The following is a 19,577-nucleotide window of genomic DNA, read 5'->3' as shown; positions in this document are numbered from 1 at the left end:
CTATTTGAGCTCAGTTATATAATTTAGTTTACTCAATAGTTTCAGTTCTTCCCCTAATTGCCAACGGATGGTGATTGTTTGAATCTTCAATTATTTTCCCCCAATTAAATTATTTCCTAACTTGTACTAACCAAATTTTGAACATATTTAATCATGTCTTTAGCAGTGCTATTAATCGGTAATCTACAAATAGTCTGCGATAGATGTAAAAACCCTCCCAAAAGGGGTTTTGTTTGAATCTTCAATTATTTTCCCCCAATTAAATTATTTCCTAACTTGTACTAACCAAATTTTGAACATATTTAATTATGTCTTTAGCAATGCTATTAATCGGTAACCTCCAAATAGTCTGCAATAGATGTAAAAACCCTCCCAAAAGGGGTTTTCACGTTTTCGTAACAAAATAATACACTTGAAATTGATCAATACGTATAGACTAAACAGAGTACATTGAGATAAAGAGACCATTTAAATACCTCTACAAGAAACCATTGGTTACTATGAAATTGATCAATACGTATATACTATAGACTAAACATAGTACATTGAGATAAGGAGACCATTTAAATACCTCTACAAGAGACCATTGGTTACTATGTGAAAGATCACTATGAGAAAGAGACCATTGGTCACTATGCGAAAAAGATATCATTAATCACTATGAAGAATAGACCATTAGTCAATTGCAGAAATCCTCTGCAAATTTATGTTTAACTTTCCAAATCGTGGGATTTTCAGACAGGCATCAAATATGCAATTGAAAGAAAGCATTCACTGACAGGGATGTCATAGAAAATGGCTAGCTTACATGTTTGCCTACTTAAAATGCACTATATCATCCACCATCTTTAATATATAATATCAACATGCAAATTTAAAAGTACTTGAAAGAACAGGTTATTTGTCTCTTATTTCTGGTTTCATTTGTTGTTATTAACTGTTTGTTGCTCGGTAAAATTTGGCACAGTTTAATGAGAATTGCTTTCTATCGACATTGTCAGAACTTTCAAAAACATTCCAGAATATGGTGCTTTTCTAATTGAATGGAATTGACCCAAATTGATCTTTGATAATGTAAAGGTTCAAAAATTGGCATGTTGGAGGTATTTCACAAATCCTTGAGACGCTACCTTGACTGGGCTGTCTCATTCCCACTGCAGGTGTGCAGCATACTACTACCAAAATACAAAAATTTACAAACGTGAGAACTGAATATGGCCAAATGAAATTTATTCTACCAAGGACATCTAAGCACTAAAAGAATAGTTTATTTTGAATTTCCGAAGCCAATCTTCACCCTTCTCCATGAAATCTTCTCTACTAAATGAATACTTAGTAAAGAGTGGAGAGGCAGCATAATTTGATGCTCCATGCCATGCATCCAACAGTGGATCAGCTGCCCTTACTAACTTCACCGTAGACCCTAGAGGCCTTGTTTTCTGTACCTCTGCTTGCAGCCTGGCATCAAACCCAGGGAAAAGTGAAGACCCACCAGTTAATAGAATTGTACCATTCACAATTTCATCTGCACAGTTAGAAGGCAATCTTCGGACTGAGATTCCTATCATTTCATCAATTCCAGACTGATCAACACCGATCATTTGAGGCTGAAATAAAATCTCTGGGCACCTGAATCTTTCAACCCCGAGTGTGATGCGGAAGTCCTCTGCAGTAAGTTGGTGATGTTGCTGTACTTCAACAGCAGGTTGGGTTGCCATAGGATCATTTGATGCAAATGTGAATGTAGGGTCTAGTTCCTGTTTCCAGATGAGGTAAGACTATTTCATTAAATATAGGAAAGTTTTAAAAATGTCCTTAAATAAAACTCTAAGGGTGAAAATAAGCAAACCTGAAGACGGGCATTTATACGAGCAAGTTCTGCCTCGCCCTCATCTGGCCCCTCATCATCATCATTGTCCTTACTCATTTTCTTGTATAGTTGCCAGTCTTCATCTTTCATTCCAAATGTATCTTCACCCTTACCCCGATCAAAAGCAGCAGTTGTCAAAAGTCTCATGCGCTCCCTCTGTGCTGCATTAAGTCTTTCACCACGCCCGACACCTCCAATTATATTGCCCATGTTGTTTGCACGAGAAAGAGCACTTGTCTTCAGACGCTTTCGTTGCTCAACTTTGGCAGCAAGTTCTGCTTGCTTTGCACGTAACTGTTCCAGGTAAAGCTCAGGGTTTTCCCTGAAGCAAATATGCAAAAGCATGGTAATGTTTGTATTAGAATAATTACTTGCAGAGATAGAGCACAAAACAAGTTCCCCAAATGCACTAACGTTTTATGATATTAAAGCACAATCACTGCAATAGGAGTGGAACATACAAGCGCCTTTCCTCATCTTGCTGATTTTCCCTTTCCCGTTGCAATTCCTCCTCTTGGCGTTTTTGCTTTGCCTTTGCACGACCTTCAGAAGTTGTTTTAAGGAATACCTGTCTCTTTTTCTCTTTTATCTGTCAAATGAAAATGCCAAGGGGAATATGAGATGCATAAACATGGTCAATATTAACTTAGCCACCTAGATCAATAAGGAAAGTGGAAAAGATACGGAAACATTGTGAAATGAGCACTGCACTACAGTCTACAATGAAGGTCTAAGATGAATTGATAATTAAGAATGGCATCTTAGCAGATGAGATCCATTCTTCTTCTGCACAGCCATAAATCTGTATTTTTCAAATTGAGACCTAATGCTGAGCATAGTCAGAGAAAGGTAGTGAAATTGACAAGATATTAAACGTTCCCAATGCTTCCAAGGCATTAACATTTTTCCTATTTATAACTAGATAATAGATTTACAGAAGAGTCGGGAAAAAAAATCACCTGCTCAGTCGTCAGCATACTGTTAGGGATGTTGATAAGAGGATATCTTTCTTCCAATGGTAAATCATCCTTTTCCTTCTCCACTTCAATGGGTTCACCCTTGGCCTTCCGCAATGCCACTGTGGCTTTTGCAGCAGCATTTTCAATTTCCTGCCTTGAACTATAACCAGTCTCCATCAAAAATGAAGCTTGCTCAGATTCGTCCAGGCTATCCAACTGTTGCAGGACCTGTTCATATCCCTGCAATTCGTTTTCTAAATCTGCAATTCTGGAAGATCGTTTTGCAGCAGCCATTTCACGTAAGCGTTGTCCTTGCTTTTCCTTGATAGCAGCCTTCCTTGCGAGCTCTTCTTCTGATGGCTCCTCCTCTGGAAGAGATGGAACCCAAGGTAGTTGCCAATGTCTAGTTTTCTCTTCAGCCTCCTTTGAACCTTTCTGCAATCCGATCATATGAAAAACAGTTTCAATGAAGTTTATGTAACAAAGACAAGTATAATCCAATATAAGAAGAAAGAGACATTAATAGCACACCAAGTCTGTCCACCCCTGCAAGAGAAACCCACCTTCCTTTACTTGATCACAACATCTATTGAGATACAGATGAAGATATCTTCTAGATTTTCACTTCTATATCTTAAACACTAGCAAATCCTAAATTATATCCGGAAAAGTTAGCAGAGAAAGGAAAAAGGGAGCTCCAAGAATATTGGATAATTATTCTGGCTAGACAAGGGGAATGATATGATAAGAGTCAGCTTGTTATTCAATTGGCATTGCACAATGTACTGACAAAGATATAGCACAGTCCTGTTTTGAAATCCTAGAAAGTCAACTTGGGATGTCTTGAAATTTTTAATGATTCCTGTACGCTGGTTATTTGAGCATTTAGAGTTTTCACAATGATTCAAATGGAGCATTTAGCATTTGACAAATTGTATGTTGACAAGGAGATACAGTTTTAAATGGTAATGAAAGAAATCTTTCTAACAGAATATATTAAAGGATGGTTGACCCAAGATGGAAAAAGTAAGAAATACTCTATGTGGGTAAAGGAAGAAAACCTTGGAAGTTCCAATCACCAAACCTGCCTTAAATATCTAGGACATAGTTCTAAGCACAAAACTTAATGTTGCTCTGGGTATAATAAATTCAAAATTTTAAAATAAAATAACAAGTTCACATCAATCCAGTATAATAAGCAGATATTCCCACATAGATGATTGAGCAATGGTGGAAAAAGTAAGAAAATCCCAGAAAATGAGGAAAACCTTGGAAGCTCCAATCACAGAATCCGCCATTAAATATCAAGGAAAAGTTAAAATCTTCTAGGTGGAAAACTAGGCTTATCTGTTTAATAATTAATTGGAAATTTTCAAATTTTCATATAACAAGTTCAGTCCAATCTGGTATCAAAGACACTACCAATGAGAACATTTCTAGCCACAAATATAATTCAAAGTCTATGGTTAAAGCAGCTGAGATAGTTTGTCCATACAGGCAATGCCTCTACTACTTAAACTAAATTATATATGACACTTTTGTGCAAAAGCATTGATTGCTCTTGTATCTTGGTTAATATAAACCTTGTTTTCAGTACAGAAGTTAGGGTCATAGAATTAATAAGCTCCAGAAATTATTCAATCACATGTGAATCTTCAAGCAAAAGTTGTTAAGAACAGTATATCTAAATAATGGTGACTACAAAAATGAAATACCCAACAAGTTCCTTTGTTCCAGCTTTACCAGAGCTCTTTCTGTCAATGTTGTTTAACCTCTAACAGATATGGAGTTAATTCATTGACATTCTTCCAAAAGTTCTGTGGATCAGAGTCAATGTCAAGGTCGTTGTCACAACCCATCCACCTATAGTCCATCATCTTGATAATTTTCCACAACCCATCCACCTATAGTCCATCATCATAGATGATTTTCCTTAACTTTATAATTACTTGTGATGTCAGATGGCCTTTTATTACTTCTTTAGTTCTTGTTCATCAAACAATTACCAAAACAATGAGGATCACAAAGAGACAAAGTACACAAGATATAGGCTCCAAGCCAGGGCAAAACCCCTCCAAGGGGAAAACCCAGAAAGAAAGCTTCTCTTTTTATAGAATCTTCTTGCAATGAGACTTCCAAGACCCAAAGATCAAAGCCCAAAATCCTCCCAAGCACCAAGTCAGCCACCTAGCAAGATCCCTCCAAGGCAGCTTTAAGACTTCAACCTTCTGTAGCTTTGCTATAGAATTTCAGCCCTGCAGCTTCTCCTCAGAATTTTGGCCTCCTACAACTGGTAGCTACACAGAAACCCTAGCATCTTCACACATGTGGATAGAAAAGAGATAAACCAAGAGACTTTGATTTTCTTCTTCATTCCTTCGTCCTTCCAGCTCTTTCTCTTCCTTCGCTATTGCAGATCGAACTTGTCTTAGATGTGTCTAGACAAAAATAAATATTTTTCTTTATTACAATGAGTCCAAATGGGACTATAGTACATGACATAAATTATTCTTTGTCCTAGAAAGACCTAGAAGCACAAAAACATGCTTTTGACCTAAACTTGAGCATGAAACCCATGCTTTAAATAAAATAAAATTTATTTTCTTTCTTTTTCTTTCTTTATACAAAATACACAGTGTCATGACTACAAAGGGTGATTATGAAGACCGAACCTAGTTACAATTTCCAACACTACCTCCTAACTAGGGAGGTATTCAGAATCCCATAATGAAGTACAAGGAATCTCAATCTTGAAGCATTCTCATAAGAAGAGTCAGATTGATAAACCATAAGTTAAGCATCTTTATCATAATCAACATTGTCATTGAAGGCCTTAACTAGACATTATGCAGGGAGGCTTTACGTGTGCTGCCACGCTACCTCTAAGGCACATACCCCATCCAGTGTATCCTTTTAGGACTATTCTTTTCTTGGATTTCCAATCCTGAATCCTCAAAGAATATCGATCCTCTTCAATTACTCCTATCTTGGATGCCTTACCTCATCCTCAAAGAGTATCGGTCTCCAACTTCTTTCCTAGACTCTACAATGCACAAGAAGTTCCAATCTCGGGTGCTTATCCAATACTCCAAACTCCATTCTTTCCTTATGGACTTCACTAAGACTTACAACTGCTAGTCCTGGCATGACACAAAAAGAGAACTATCCAACATCACTCCCTCTCAATTAGGGAAGAAATGTATACCAAACCAAGCTTACCTCTCAAGTACTCAAGCTTCCTGTTTGGTAACGCCTTAGTCAGAATATTTGTTACATGTTCATCAGTAAGTAGATAATGCAACTCCACTACCCCATCTCGTACCAAGCTTCTGACGTAGCGGTGCTTATTATTTATATGCTTTGTAATAAAATGAAACACCGGGTCTTTTGTCAATCTTATGCAACTTTCATTATCACAAAATATGTGTGTAGGGCTAAGCAATCCTTCAAACAGATCTAATAATAACTCCCTGACAGACTTCACTTGCAACAACATACTCAACTTCAGCACTACTCAAAGCAATTGTATCCGGCTTTCAGCTCATCCATGAGACCATGGAAGATCCTAAGTTGAAGCATCCACCTATTTTGCTTCTTCCATCTGTCTCACAGCCACCCCAATCAGAATCTGTATATCCCATCAGTTGAAACTCATTACTATTATATCGAAGGTAGTGATGTATAGTTCCATGCAAATACCTTAAGATGTGTTGGGTTGTTATCCAATCGTCTTGCTTTGGCTCCATCTGAAACTGACTAAGGACATTTACTACAAAACAAATGTCAAGTCGAGTGTTTACTAGGTACATCAAGGACCCAATCAACTATCTGTAGCAAGTAGGATCCACCGGACTAGAATTTGAACTCCTCAACTTCTTTAGATTGGTAATCATAGGAGTCATCATAGGCTTGCTATCCATCATGCAAAATTTCTGAAGAATCTTGATCACATATTTACCTTGACCAAGATATATTTCACCTAGCTTCTGCCAAAATTCTAGTCCCAAGTAATAATTCATAATCCCAAGATCCTTCATATCAAACTTGGTTGCTAACTACTACTTGCATTCTTGAATTCAATGCTCTACACCTACAACATGTAGATCATCCACATATAATAGTATGACGACTAGCACCCTAGAACACCCTCATGTAAGGGTTAGGATCTGCAAAAGTCTTGGTAAAACCAAGTCTCAATAGGTATGCATCCATTCTTGCATACCAAGCTCTAGGTGCTTTCTTTAAGCAATATAGAGCTTTCTTCAATCTGCAAATATGAGTTTCCCTCTGATTTATTTCAAATCCTTGAAGCTGCTCAATGTAAACCTCTTCATCAATATCCATTTGATGGATGTTCCATCCCCATAGTAGCAGCCAAAGAAACAAGCAATCTAATTGTTGTATATCCAGTTGTAGGAGCAAAGGTTTCTTTGTAATCAATACCTTCGTTATATTAGAAGCCTCTTGCTACAAAATTTGCTTTGCATTTATCAATGCTCCCATCCGCAGCATACTTTATCTTATATATCCATATTGAAGTGATTATTAAATTGTCACTTGGCCTAGGAATAATTTCCCAAACATCATTCTTCATAATTGATTGGTATTCTTCCTACATCGCATTCCTCCACTCTTGATGTTTAGTTGCATCTTCATAGGAGGAAGGTTCAACTTTGATGAGTTTCGTCATATATATTGCACATCTTGAATACCTTTTCAGTCTTTTACTTTCCCTAAAGGTCCCATTTGTTATGTGTCCTTCTACTTCTTGTAGAGTAGTTCTCAACCAAGCAGGTCTCTTTCGATTTTCAAGAACAATTACTTGTTGCACAGGCTCACTAGGACCTTCAACATCTTCTTGAGTTGATGTCAAATCTTGACCATTGTCATCTCTCAAGATATCCTTAAAGATAGGTATCTCTTCATCAAAATCGACTAGAACATCTTTTGATTTCTTGTAAGCTATACTTTCATCAAAGATGACATCCCTGCTTACTTCGATCTGACGATCCTCCTTGATATAGATTTTGTAAGCTTTTGATGAAACATTATACCCATCAATAATGCCCTTCATACTGGTAGGATCCAACTTTTTCCTTTTTCCTTTGGTATATGTATATAAACAGGACACCAAAATATTCAAAGATGATCCACACTAGGCTTCTTTCCTGTAAATGCTTCTTCCGGAGTCATGTTGTTGAGAATCTTGTGAGGACTTCGATTTTGCAAGTAAACAATTGTCACACATGCTTCTCCCCATAGGAATTGAGAGAGATCTTGATCATGTAGCATGGCCCTAGCACATTCTTTAATTGTTCTATTCTTCCTTTCGGCCACACCATTTTGTTCATGATTGTAAGGAACAATAAGCTCCCTCTTAATCCCTAAATCCTTGCAGAAAGATATGAGTTCTTTGGAGGTATATTCTCCACTACTGTCGGACCTCAGAATCTTGATCTTTCTTTCAGTCAGATTATCCACTTCATTCTTGAATTCTTGAAACTTCTCGAATACCTCATCTTTGTTCTTGAGAAGGTATAACCAAGTCTTCCTTGAGAAATCATTAATGAAGGACACATAATATTGATGCCCACCAAGAGATTTAACTGCCATAGGACAACAGAGTGCATGAGATCCAAAACTTCCTTAGATCTAGAATCACTTCTCGCAAATGGTTTCTTCACGTTCTTACCTAGAGCACAAACCTTACAGGTCCCTTCAAGTTCTTCCTTCAATTCGCAAATGCCATTAAACATTTGATTTAGAGATGGAAAAATCTTATAATTAAGGTGCCCATACCTTCTATGCCATAGTTCAGAAGGGTTCACATCTAAGTGAACTAGGGCTTGAGATAGAGGTGTAAAAAGTCTATATAATGTCCCCTCACGAATTCCAATTAACCTAGCATTATTAATACTAGAGTCCTTGCCCCAAACCAAAACGATGTTATCAACAAAATCAATTCTATCACCCTTATCCTCCAGACAAGAAATAGATAATAAGTTTTTCTTCAAACCTGGAACATAAAACAAATTTTTGAGGTGAATACTTCCACCAGACTCGATCTCCAACGAAGTAGATCCAATCCCTTTCACTAGATAGCTCTTCTTGTCTCCAACTTTGATTGAATGAGAGGATGTTCCTTTTGACAAAGTCTAGAGTTGACTGCATTCTCTTGTCATATGCCTGGAAGTACGATTATCAATAACCCATACATTCTCGTCTTTGAACTTCCATCTATCACTTCTTTCGCTTGCTTGGAGATCAACTTTAGGATGCAAGCTTTGATGGATGTATCAAGATTCCCAAGAAACTTGAAATCCTTCCTCATAACCCTTACCATAGTGCCAACTAGGATGTGATCTTCAGTCTCCTTGTACCTTAGCTCTAAACCATGTCGGAAAATCAAGAAACTTCTAGATTATAGATGCTTTTCGTTAACTTGATAATTACTTGTGATGTTAGTTGGCGTTTTATTACTTCTTTAGTTCTTGTTCATCAAGCAATTACCAAAACAATGAAGATCACAAAGAGACAAAGTACACAAGATATAGGCTCCAAGCTAGGGCAAAACCCCTCCAAGGGGAAAACCCAGAAAGAAAGCTTCTCTTCTTATAGAATCTTCCTACAATGAGACTTCCAAGACCCAAAGACCAAAGCCCAGAATCCTCCCAAGCACCAAGTTAGCCCCCAGCAAGATCTCTCCAAGGCAGCTTCAAGACTTCGACCTTCTGCAGCTTCGCTCTAGAATTTCGGCCTTGCAACTTCTCCTCAAAATTTCGGCCCTACAATTTCAGCCCCCTGCAACTAGCAGCTACACAAAAACCCTAGCAACTTCACGTGGATAGAAAAGAGATAAACCCAAGAGACTTCGATTTCCTCTTCCTTCCTTCGTCCTTCCATCTCTTTCTCTTCCTTCGCTATTGCAGATCGAACTTATCTTGAATGTGTCTCTCAAATGAGACGAGCTCCTTCTATTTATAGCCTTCTTGGAAGATCAAATAGCCCTCTAGGTCGACTTCTAGACTGGCGCCAACTTGACAAAGATAAATATTTTCTTGACAAAAATAAATATTTTTCTTTGTTACAATAAGTCCAAATGGGACTATAGTACATGACATAAATCCTTCTTTGTCCTAAAAAGACCTAGAAGCATGAAGAACATGCTTTTGACCTAGACTTGAGCATGAAACCCATGCTCTAAATAAAATAAAATTCATTTTCTTTCTTTTTCTTTCTTTATACAAAATACACAATGTCATGATTACAAAAGGTCATTATGAAGACTGAACCTAGTTACAATTTCCAACACCTTGTCCCACAAACAAGAGGGTCCCATACACACCTTAAAACTCAAGAAAAATAAAATAAATCAATCGAACAAGTAATAGGAAAATAAGAAGTGTGCCCTATGGAAGAAGAAAAACAAAAGACATAGTAACAAAATAAAATGGAGTTAAACCTGAAATGAGTAAACTTGCAACACTGTGGTGAAGTGCAACCCCATAGAGGAAGACAAAGAGGGAAGCAATGCTACAATAGAGACAACAAAGCAATAGAACCACAAGCAAAATACTAAAATGGAACACTCTACTTAATATTTGAACCAAATCAAGAGATTGTATTCCCATTAATCACTTGGGAGTTACCCACACTAAACCTAATAATGTTATCTACAAAGTGGCCAAGAACAAGATGATTCAGCCAAGCTAAGGTGGCCAACCAGAAGCTCTCCTAACATCTCAGATATGTTAATTTTTCATAGGTCTTCTAAACTGATAATTACTTCTAATGATTTAATCCTTTTTCATATTCTCATTCATCATTATGCAATTACACAGAAGACATCAACAATATAAACATTTATAATAGTAGGATCATAAAGAGACAGCGAAATAAGAGACACAAATATTTTACCCTGGGAAAACCCACAAGGGGAAAAACCCAACAACCATTTCCTTAGAGAAATTATTCAGTTCAACAAGAGATACAACCTAATATTTTTCAATCAAAACAAGGTCTAACTTGACCATAATCAGAACTAGGTCAAACCTGGTCAGACATAAATAAGTAGGCTCAAGAATTTCGGATAACTTTGCCACAGAGTATTTTTGCCTTCCACAGAGATCTAGTTTGCCTCAAACAATTTGGTTTTCCATAAACTCAGTCTACCTCATTTAATTAGGTATGCCCATAAAAATTAGCTTGTGTGTAAGGAAACTTGGTTTGTTGCTTCACGAATGAACAAAAGAGAATAAGAGATTTGAATTGCTTAATGGAAGACGAGGGCAAAATGACTTTATATAGTCATTCAAGTAGCCTGAAATGGTGTCACTAAAGGGTCAGGCCAACTTCATCTTTTGGAGGGCCGACTTATCATTTGGAGCCAAAGAATTCAACTTTTTAAAATCCAAAATATTTCTCTTTTGATGTCGACATGAAGAACATGTCTCATATTTATTATTTCCTATATTTCAAGGGCTAAAATATTAATTATGAAGACCGACCATAGCTACAAAATTCAACACTTTCTCTTAGCTAGGGAGGTATTCATAATGACTTCTTCAAGTGTTCTCTTGTTGAAAAAAAAATTCTAGGAAAAGGTTGAATGAGCTAGTTACGTTGATGTATCTATCCACTACCTATGGAAAGCATCCAACATCAACATCATGCTCAACAAGTCATCACTTGGAGCAATTCACCAATTATCCAAGTCGTCACTTGGAACCAGGTCAACACATGTGGCCTATGGTAAAACCCTGGGCTATTACCATTTTTGCATGCTTAGTGAATGGTAACTCTCTTGCCTAATGCTAGAGGCACTCAATCGCCCACCTGGGGAGCACTTCAAACCTTGATGCTCTTTGGGCCATCCTCCATAGCCACATTTCGTGGCCCCTGGTCAATACTTTTGACCTATCTATATTCTAACCTAGGGAGAATGTTTACCCCTTGATGCTACAACATCAACACCCCCTCTGACTAAGGGAACCTTTCTCAACTAATCTAAGTGTTTCCCTAAAGTATACAAACTTCGCCTTGGGATAGAGGCCTTGTGAGAATGTCAACATCCTGCTCGACTGTAGAAATGCATTGGAGCCTTATTGCTCCCTTCTGTACCATGTCCCAGATGTGGTGGTACCATGATCTCAATGTGCTTCAACCTATCATCATGGTCGTCTCCTGCAGCTGATCAAACAATCCTGTGAGTAGTTGATAAAGCCACATTGCTTCACAACTTGCCAAACTAGTTGTAATATACTCGGCCTCTTTCGCCTTGAGTGCAACAGATGTCTGCTTCCAACCCAAGCAGAATCCAAATTGAATCATCATGTTGATGTGCTCTTCCTGTCTTTAGCACTCTGCCCAATCAAAATTTGTATATCCTTGCAGTTGCTTCCTTCATGGGAACCATTGCCACAGCTACTTGACACTAAAGCAGATCCAACTGTAGCAATCTCGTTGTTTCCCCTGCCACTTAGCTTCTTCGAATTGGTAACAATGGGAGTGACCATGGATTGGCTGTCCATTATCCAAATCTTTGAAGGATCGCGATAATATGCTTACCTGGCTTCTACAACACTTCTAGTTCTAAGAAGCAATGTATCCAACCAAGATCCTTCATTTCGAACTCAAATGTCAACTCCCTCTGACATTGAAGCAGGGATTGACTATTCCCTCTATCACGAAGGCAAATCTTCGTGCCACTACTGCTCCCTCTGTCACATGAGTCCCTTTGCTCTTATCAGAAATAAGTCATATAATAACAAGATCAACCGAGACTTATCAGACATCCATCAATCCAAGCTCAACATGTTTGCTTGTGATTGTACAAAGCCTTCTTTAGTTTGCAATCATGAGACTTCTTCTCATGTACCTAAAATCCCTGAGGTAGCTCTATGTACACTTCTTCCTCAATTACTTCATTGAGGAAAGCGATCTCGACATCCACCTAGTGCAATTCTCAAAGCAATAGAGATAATAACAGTTCTAACAGAAGTGTACTTGATAACTAGAGAAAACGTCTTATCATAGTCTTCTCCTTCTTTCTGGGAGAATCCTCGAATCTCGCTTTGTACTTTTCTATGTTTCCATCTACTGCATACTTGTAGATCCACTTGAAATTCACTATTGACTTTCCTCATATCTCAACATAGTCTTCATTAGTGTATCCTTCAAACTTTTTGGCCTGCCTGCTCCATTTGAACTAGGAGTTCTTCTAGTCATTAGGCACGGTTCTAGATGTCAGTACAACTTCTCCCTCTTGAACACAAATCATTCTGGGAGAATCCTCTTGTCACATGCTTTGCTTCATTCTTCCCAATGCTTTCATTTGTTGCCAAAGCCTTGGCAACCTTTACAATGTACCTACAACTCTCACTAGGAGGTCAAGGAAGAAACAATTATAATCAAGCAAAAGGAAACAAAGACGAGAGGTTAACTACTAATAAAGCAATAATAACCAAAGAGAGATATAAAATACTTATCTTTTAAGGATTGTAGGGAATTGTTAGCTCCCTCTTGATCCTTGCCTTCTTGCATCCATCAACAAACTCATCATCTTCGTCCTCATCATCACTCACTAATGCATGTTACTGCTTTTCCTTCCTTGCATGAACTAGGGCTTCTTCATTTAACGAAATCATTGTCTCTCAATACTTTGGTTTTTTGTCCACAAACCTTAAGACTTTCTTAATCATATCTTTCAAGATTTACCTAGGGTTCACAAACCCTAGGACTATTAGATATTCCAAGAAGGTCCTGTTGTCGCACAGATTGTCACGACAACGCTCAGACCGGGGGCTGTCACTCTGATCCCCGATCTCTCCGTTTAAGCTGTCTCCCGCGGCTAAGGGGGGTGGACCCTATAGGAAAATGAGCGACCAACTATGAAACAGTTGGGTTGGGAGACACGAAGAAACGAGCACTAAATTGATTTAGTTAAATTAAGAGACCAGTGCCTTAAGAGATTGATATTTAAACGATTACTTGTTAGATGATATAGAAATATGAACCATGAACAACAATCATTTGTCATCAAATAATTTAGAACAGTGCAAGATATCTGTTAAAACCATAAAGTTCTTATAATCACCAAATCTCAATACCGATATCCAGCAATTAAAAATATTCGAAAAGATCAACGCTTTAAACAACCACGCAATTATGAATCATTAACCAGATATCATATGCATCTAATCTTTAAGATGATCATTCATGTGCAGACTTGTCCAAAGATGATAAACATCAATGAATTTGAATCTCAGCAAGAAAAATAAAATGCGTGTAAATTTCCTGAGAAAAATTATCATGGCAAAAATTTCCCAAAATGCTTCCAAAATATTTTTTATGGTTTTTTTTTTTTTAATTTATAAAAAAGTGAAACTATTTAAAAAAAAAAGAAACTAAAGCTTTAAAAAAATGAAATTTAAATTATTTAACCTAGAAAAAGAAAGACTATTGAAATAAATCTAAAATTTAAAATTTATAAAATCTAAATTATAACTAAATAAAGAAAAACTAACCTAAATTTAATCCTTAGCCTAAATCCCTAAAACTTAACTACGCAAACGTATGAGATCAAATCTAAAACAATTAAAAAATGGAACAAATTCAAACGCCGCAAAAATGTCTAGGTTAACTAAAGCATAAAATCGTGACCTTGATTCAACAAAAAATGAACGCGTAAACAAGAAACTTTCGACCAGGGCACAGCTGATGGCGGCGGAATAAAAAAAAAATTGAAATTGGCTTGAAGATTACCTGGCAAGGTTCACGTTGTTTCTTACCTGCTTATTTCTGATGGCAGGATGCTTCTTCGACGACTGATGATAATCGTTTGAGAGCCTGCAGTTTCCAGTGCTCAGACGGCGGCGTGTTGACAGCCTCGAGTTCAGGGATCTGTGACGACGGATCTCTGTGCGATTTGGAGAGCGATGAGCATCAACTGCGATAATGGAAATGTTGCCAAAGCCATGGGCGCAACTTGTGTGATTTGCAGTTTTCAAATCAGGGCCATATGATATGCAAAAACTCGGTGGAGGAATGGGTCATTCGTTGGTGGCCCGTCAAATCCAAAACATACATTAACCCTGCTTAAAATTTTTTGCTGAGCGCTTTCTTTGGGTACATGCAGGATAGCGTGGATACTGCTGGTATCATGAGATTTTGCAACGTGAAGAAAAGAAACCCACACGAGCTTGCAGACGGCTCGTTTGATTCGGATAAATTGCATTAACCCTTGAATAATGGAAATTTGAGCAGACAGGGGCCACGCAAATGTGAACAGCGATCAGCGTGAGGATTAGAAAATGCCCGCGTGGTTTCGAGAATCTCTTTCTGCAAATGAGAACAAATCTTGAACAGTAAAACAGTTTTGATGAACCCTCGAAATTTCTCAGAAACCCTGCAAAGCGAAATAGAAAATCGACATAAGAAAAAGGTGCACAGAACCAAAATTTAAAATCCCAGATCGGTTAAGAAAAATTGCAGATTTTTGGCCCTTTAACAGCCAGATTTAGCAATAATAGCAGTAATATTTTCAGAATATTAGAAACTTCAACTTTGCTGTGGAAAGGCTCGAAAAATCTCTCACGCAAACCAGAAAAGTAAATTTAAATGATTAACCCAGGGTAAAAATTAGCTGGGCTCTGCAAGGAAGAGCCTGTGGGAGTTGGCTGGTTCAGCCTAGAACTTCCCCAAATGCCCACCAAATCTTCTTCAGTAAGGGTTTTCTGCACACCTTAAATCAACCATCAGTAAAGAGAGCAAAAATGATGCTAGATCCCAAAAAGTAATGGAGATACCTGCCATTACTTCAGAAACCCTAACACCACTCAAACCCTAGCAAGTGAACAAGATACCTGTGCTCACAATACTCTATAATAAGCTGTTATTAATGGCTGAAAAACAAAATATGCAGAAAATAGAATAGCTCACAGCACTTCCAGAGAGTAACACCAGCAAGATTTGAACCCCAAAGTCTTCTTTTATTAACCAGAAACAGATTACAAGAAAGTTTCTTCAGCACAAGACTCACAGATCGAATGATCTGAAATGACCCCTAGCACCCTACTTAAAGGAAATGATCCCAACGGCTAGTTCGAGTGATCCATGTCGAAATGATCTCGACCGTTGATGAGAATCAAGACATCTCTTAATCTCATCCGTCGATTTATTAAAAAATGATATTTTACATGCATTCACTCAAAATATTATTATTTTATTATTTTAGGGTTTTTGCTTTATTTTATAATTTTTTATATTTAAAAAAATATATATATTTTTTTTATTTTTCAATTATTTATTTATTTATTTAATTTTTTAATTCATTTTAAGATGGATCCTCGAACTTAGCCTTTGGAAAAATCACCTAGGACCTAGGACTTAAGCCTTATGAGGGGATCAAAACATTTTCTAACCCTCGAGACACTTTACATCATGACTTTTACAATTTACATCTTAAGGGAAAAAACCCACTCAACACAGACCCTCATAAACCATCCAGTTCTGCGACACAATTATAATCTAGCAGATTAACACACTAGGATTCTCTTAAAATTCTAATGACAAAATCCATCCCGGCTTTGGGGTCAGGCTGAAGGAAAACTCTGCCGATCATGGATCGGTGAGACGAAAAACCTTCCGGGACGTAGATTACCATTAGAAAGTAAGGTCCACCTAGGCAATTTACATACACGACTCATATCTGTTAAGATTATTTACAATTCATACATGCAGACTGGGTTTACAATTAAATCGATCAAGCTGCTGATGACTGCAGGATGGCTCGGACATGTCGATCAAGTGCTACCCCTTTTCACAAAGAAAAGAGGGTGTACTGCATGGGTAGTTGACCGGTAGTGGTCAACATCTGGCTCTACTTGGGGACACGTTGCTGCACTGTAGGAATGTGAGAATCTAGAATCTGCATCCATGCAACATACAAATAAAAATAAGTAGCATCCATCCAAAAATCATCATATAACATTAAGCACAGGAAAAATAAAAGCTCTTCATTTATTAACTATCTAGAAAAGTAAATCTAATCCTAAAACAGAAATGAAAATGCGGAAAAACAAGGAATAGGGTTAGAAATACAGTGGATGCCCCTGGCATCAAATGTGTTCAATATAGTGTATACTGAGCATTTGCCTGCTTTCAGGCAAATCTGTCGGCTGCTTGTCGGATGTGCCATGTCCAATTCTGCATATGGTAGGACTCTTTCCTATCCGAAAATCAAGCTGCTCGCGGCCGTCTGATGTATCAAATCTTCTTCTCATTTTCTTTCTCTTGCGCTTTTTCTTTGTGGCGGGTTGTATCACTGATGACATGGAACTTTCTGTTTCAAAGCTATCAGATGAAGTATGTAAGATATGTGTGACATGTCCTTTTTCATCTTGCATCTGATCTTTATCGTTTTTAAGCTTATCTGGATCACCTTCAATTAACCATCTTTCAATCGAACCAATGACCTCCTCATAATAAGATGGAACTCGTTGTAACAAATGAGAAGGCTCATGATCTGTTGATGTCCCCTGGTTTCTCTCATCCTCTGACCATTGTTGAAACTTTTGAACCTGTATTTTAATGGCATCCATCTGACTAGAGTGTTCAACCCTTATAGCACTGATTTGCCTGGCATGGTCTTCTTCCATATCTTTTATTACTTTATCGTTCTTTTCCTTTAAGTTCATCAAGCAATACTGCATAGAGTTTATTTCTTCTTTATGATTTGCTCGCATGGTGGCCAACTGATTATTATGATCGAACGTCATGATAGTCATTTCTTCATTCATAGTTAATAACTTGTTTTGCATAGAATTAATTTTGCTATCATGATCAGCTTTCATGGTCGTCATATTTTCCTCTAAGCTTGACATTTTGCTTTGCATGAAACTAATTACTGTGTCATGATTAGTCTTTATGGCCTCAATTTCTTTAGCATGCCGATTTTGCATAATCTCCATCTCCCTATTACGTTTTTCCAGGTGGGTGCATAAAGTTCTCACATCATTGACGTAATTAGTTTGATTAATCTCCATATTTTTTACCAGCATCATTAGTTCTTGTATAATTTGCCTTTGATCTTCCTTTTCATTGTCATTTGTCCCTGCTTTTCCACTATCATGGACTTGATTTGCAATAGTACAGGTGGATGACACATTCTGATATGAAGAATCGTCTTGGAATCTTTCACCGTCAGCTGGACCTTTTATCAAATTACTTTTATTCTGTTGCACAATTTTAGGGGCAGAAGGCAAGCTGTTTGGATTACCATATTTATCTTTAAAAGCATTGACAATGTCTTGTAAAGAAGTGAAAGAATCCTTAGGAAAATTATTAAACCAATTCAAATCATCACCCTCTAAAGAAACGACAAAAAGACGCATTTTGATATCTTCATGATTAAACTGAGGGGGTCTACAATATATGATCACTATACGAGTAAACAAGCCTAGATGCCTTCTAACAGCGATTGAATCACCACCCGAGAACACAGGTAATTTAGAAATGGCCTCCTCCGGAAAATCATGGAGACGGTCAGTAAAATGACATGGTTTAAATGAATAGTCCATGATGAATAATAAGGGATCAAATGGATGATAGAACGAGATCTCTGTTCAAGAAAATCAATAGATAAAAGAAGTGGAGTCGCCACTTGAACAATGGGTCTAATTCTAGGATCCAGAAAGGAACCACAAGCAAATATGAGGAAGGCTTCTTGTCTGGGAAAAATGAGAAAATGGAGTCGCCACCCAAACAAGAAACAAACCGAAGAGATGCTGCTGATATGATGAAAAAGAAGGCAATAAAAGATCCAAATGATAACCCCAAAGGTTGAATCTGCCAGCTCAAATGAGAGATGAGAAAGATGAGAAGATGAATGTCGATGAAACTCTGTCCCCGGCAACGACACCAAAAAATGTTGTCGCGCAGATTGACACGACAACGCTCAGACCGGGGGCTGTCACTCTGATCCCCGATCTCTCCATTTAAGCCTGTCTCCCGCGGCTAAGGGGGGTGGACCCTATAGGAAAATGAGCAACCAACTGTGAAACAGTTGGGTTGGGAGACACGAAGCAATGAGCACTAAATTGATTTAGTTAAATTAAGAGACCAGTGCCTTAAGAGATTGATATTTAAACGATTACTTGTTAAATGATATAGAAATATGAACCATGAACAACAATCATTTGTCATCAAATAACTTAGAACAGTGCAAGATATCTGTTAAAACCATAAAGTTCTTATAATGACCAAATCTCAATAACGATATCCAGCAATTAAAAATATTCGAAAAGATCAATGCTTTAAACAACCACGCAATTATGAATCATTAACCAGATATCATATGTAGCTAATCTTTAAGATGATCATTCATGTGCAGACTTGTCCAAAGATGATAAACATCAACGAATTTGAATCTCAGTAAGAAAAATAAAATGCGTGTAAATTTCCTGAGAAAAATTATCTTGGCAAAAATTTCCCAAAATGCTTCCAAAATATTTTTTATGGTTTTTTTTTTAAATTTATAAAAAAGTGAAACTATTTAAAAAAAAAGAAACTAAAGATTTAAAAAAAAAATGAAATTTAAATTATTTAACCTAAAAAAAGAAAGACTATTGAAATAAATCTAAAATTTAAAATTTATAAAATCTAAATTATAACTAAATAAAGAAAAACTAACCTAAATTTAATCCTTAGCCTAAATCCCTAAAACTTAACTACGCAAACGTATGGGATCA

General features: G+C 37.2%; 1 protein-coding gene across 1 annotated transcript in view; it reads right to left on the bottom strand.

Annotated features, from left to right (window-relative positions):
* Positions 1-967: 967 nt before the first annotated feature.
* ARP5 (actin-related protein 5) overlaps positions 968-19,577 on the bottom strand; it is a 142,270-nt gene continuing 123,660 nt past the window's right edge. The window contains exons 10-13 of the mRNA XM_089439536.1: positions 2,830-3,264; positions 2,332-2,459; positions 1,850-2,192; positions 968-1,757 (exon numbers count right to left, since the gene is read on the bottom strand). Of these exons, the coding sequence (XP_089295662.1) occupies positions 1,248-1,757; positions 1,850-2,192; positions 2,332-2,459; positions 2,830-3,264 (1,416 nt within the window). The 3' untranslated portion in view covers positions 968-1,247. The remainder of the gene's footprint in view (positions 1,758-1,849; positions 2,193-2,331; positions 2,460-2,829; positions 3,265-19,577) is intronic.

Source organism: Pinus tabuliformis, chromosome 9 (genome assembly GCF_031772625.1).
Source record: "Pinus tabuliformis cultivar Carrire ecotype Pingquan chromosome 9, CPIR1, whole genome shotgun sequence".
Classification (NCBI taxonomy): Eukaryota; Viridiplantae; Streptophyta; class Pinopsida; order Pinales; family Pinaceae; genus Pinus; species Pinus tabuliformis.
Note: the sequence above shows the minus strand (reverse complement) of the source record. Positions and strands in the feature narration are given on the sequence as shown.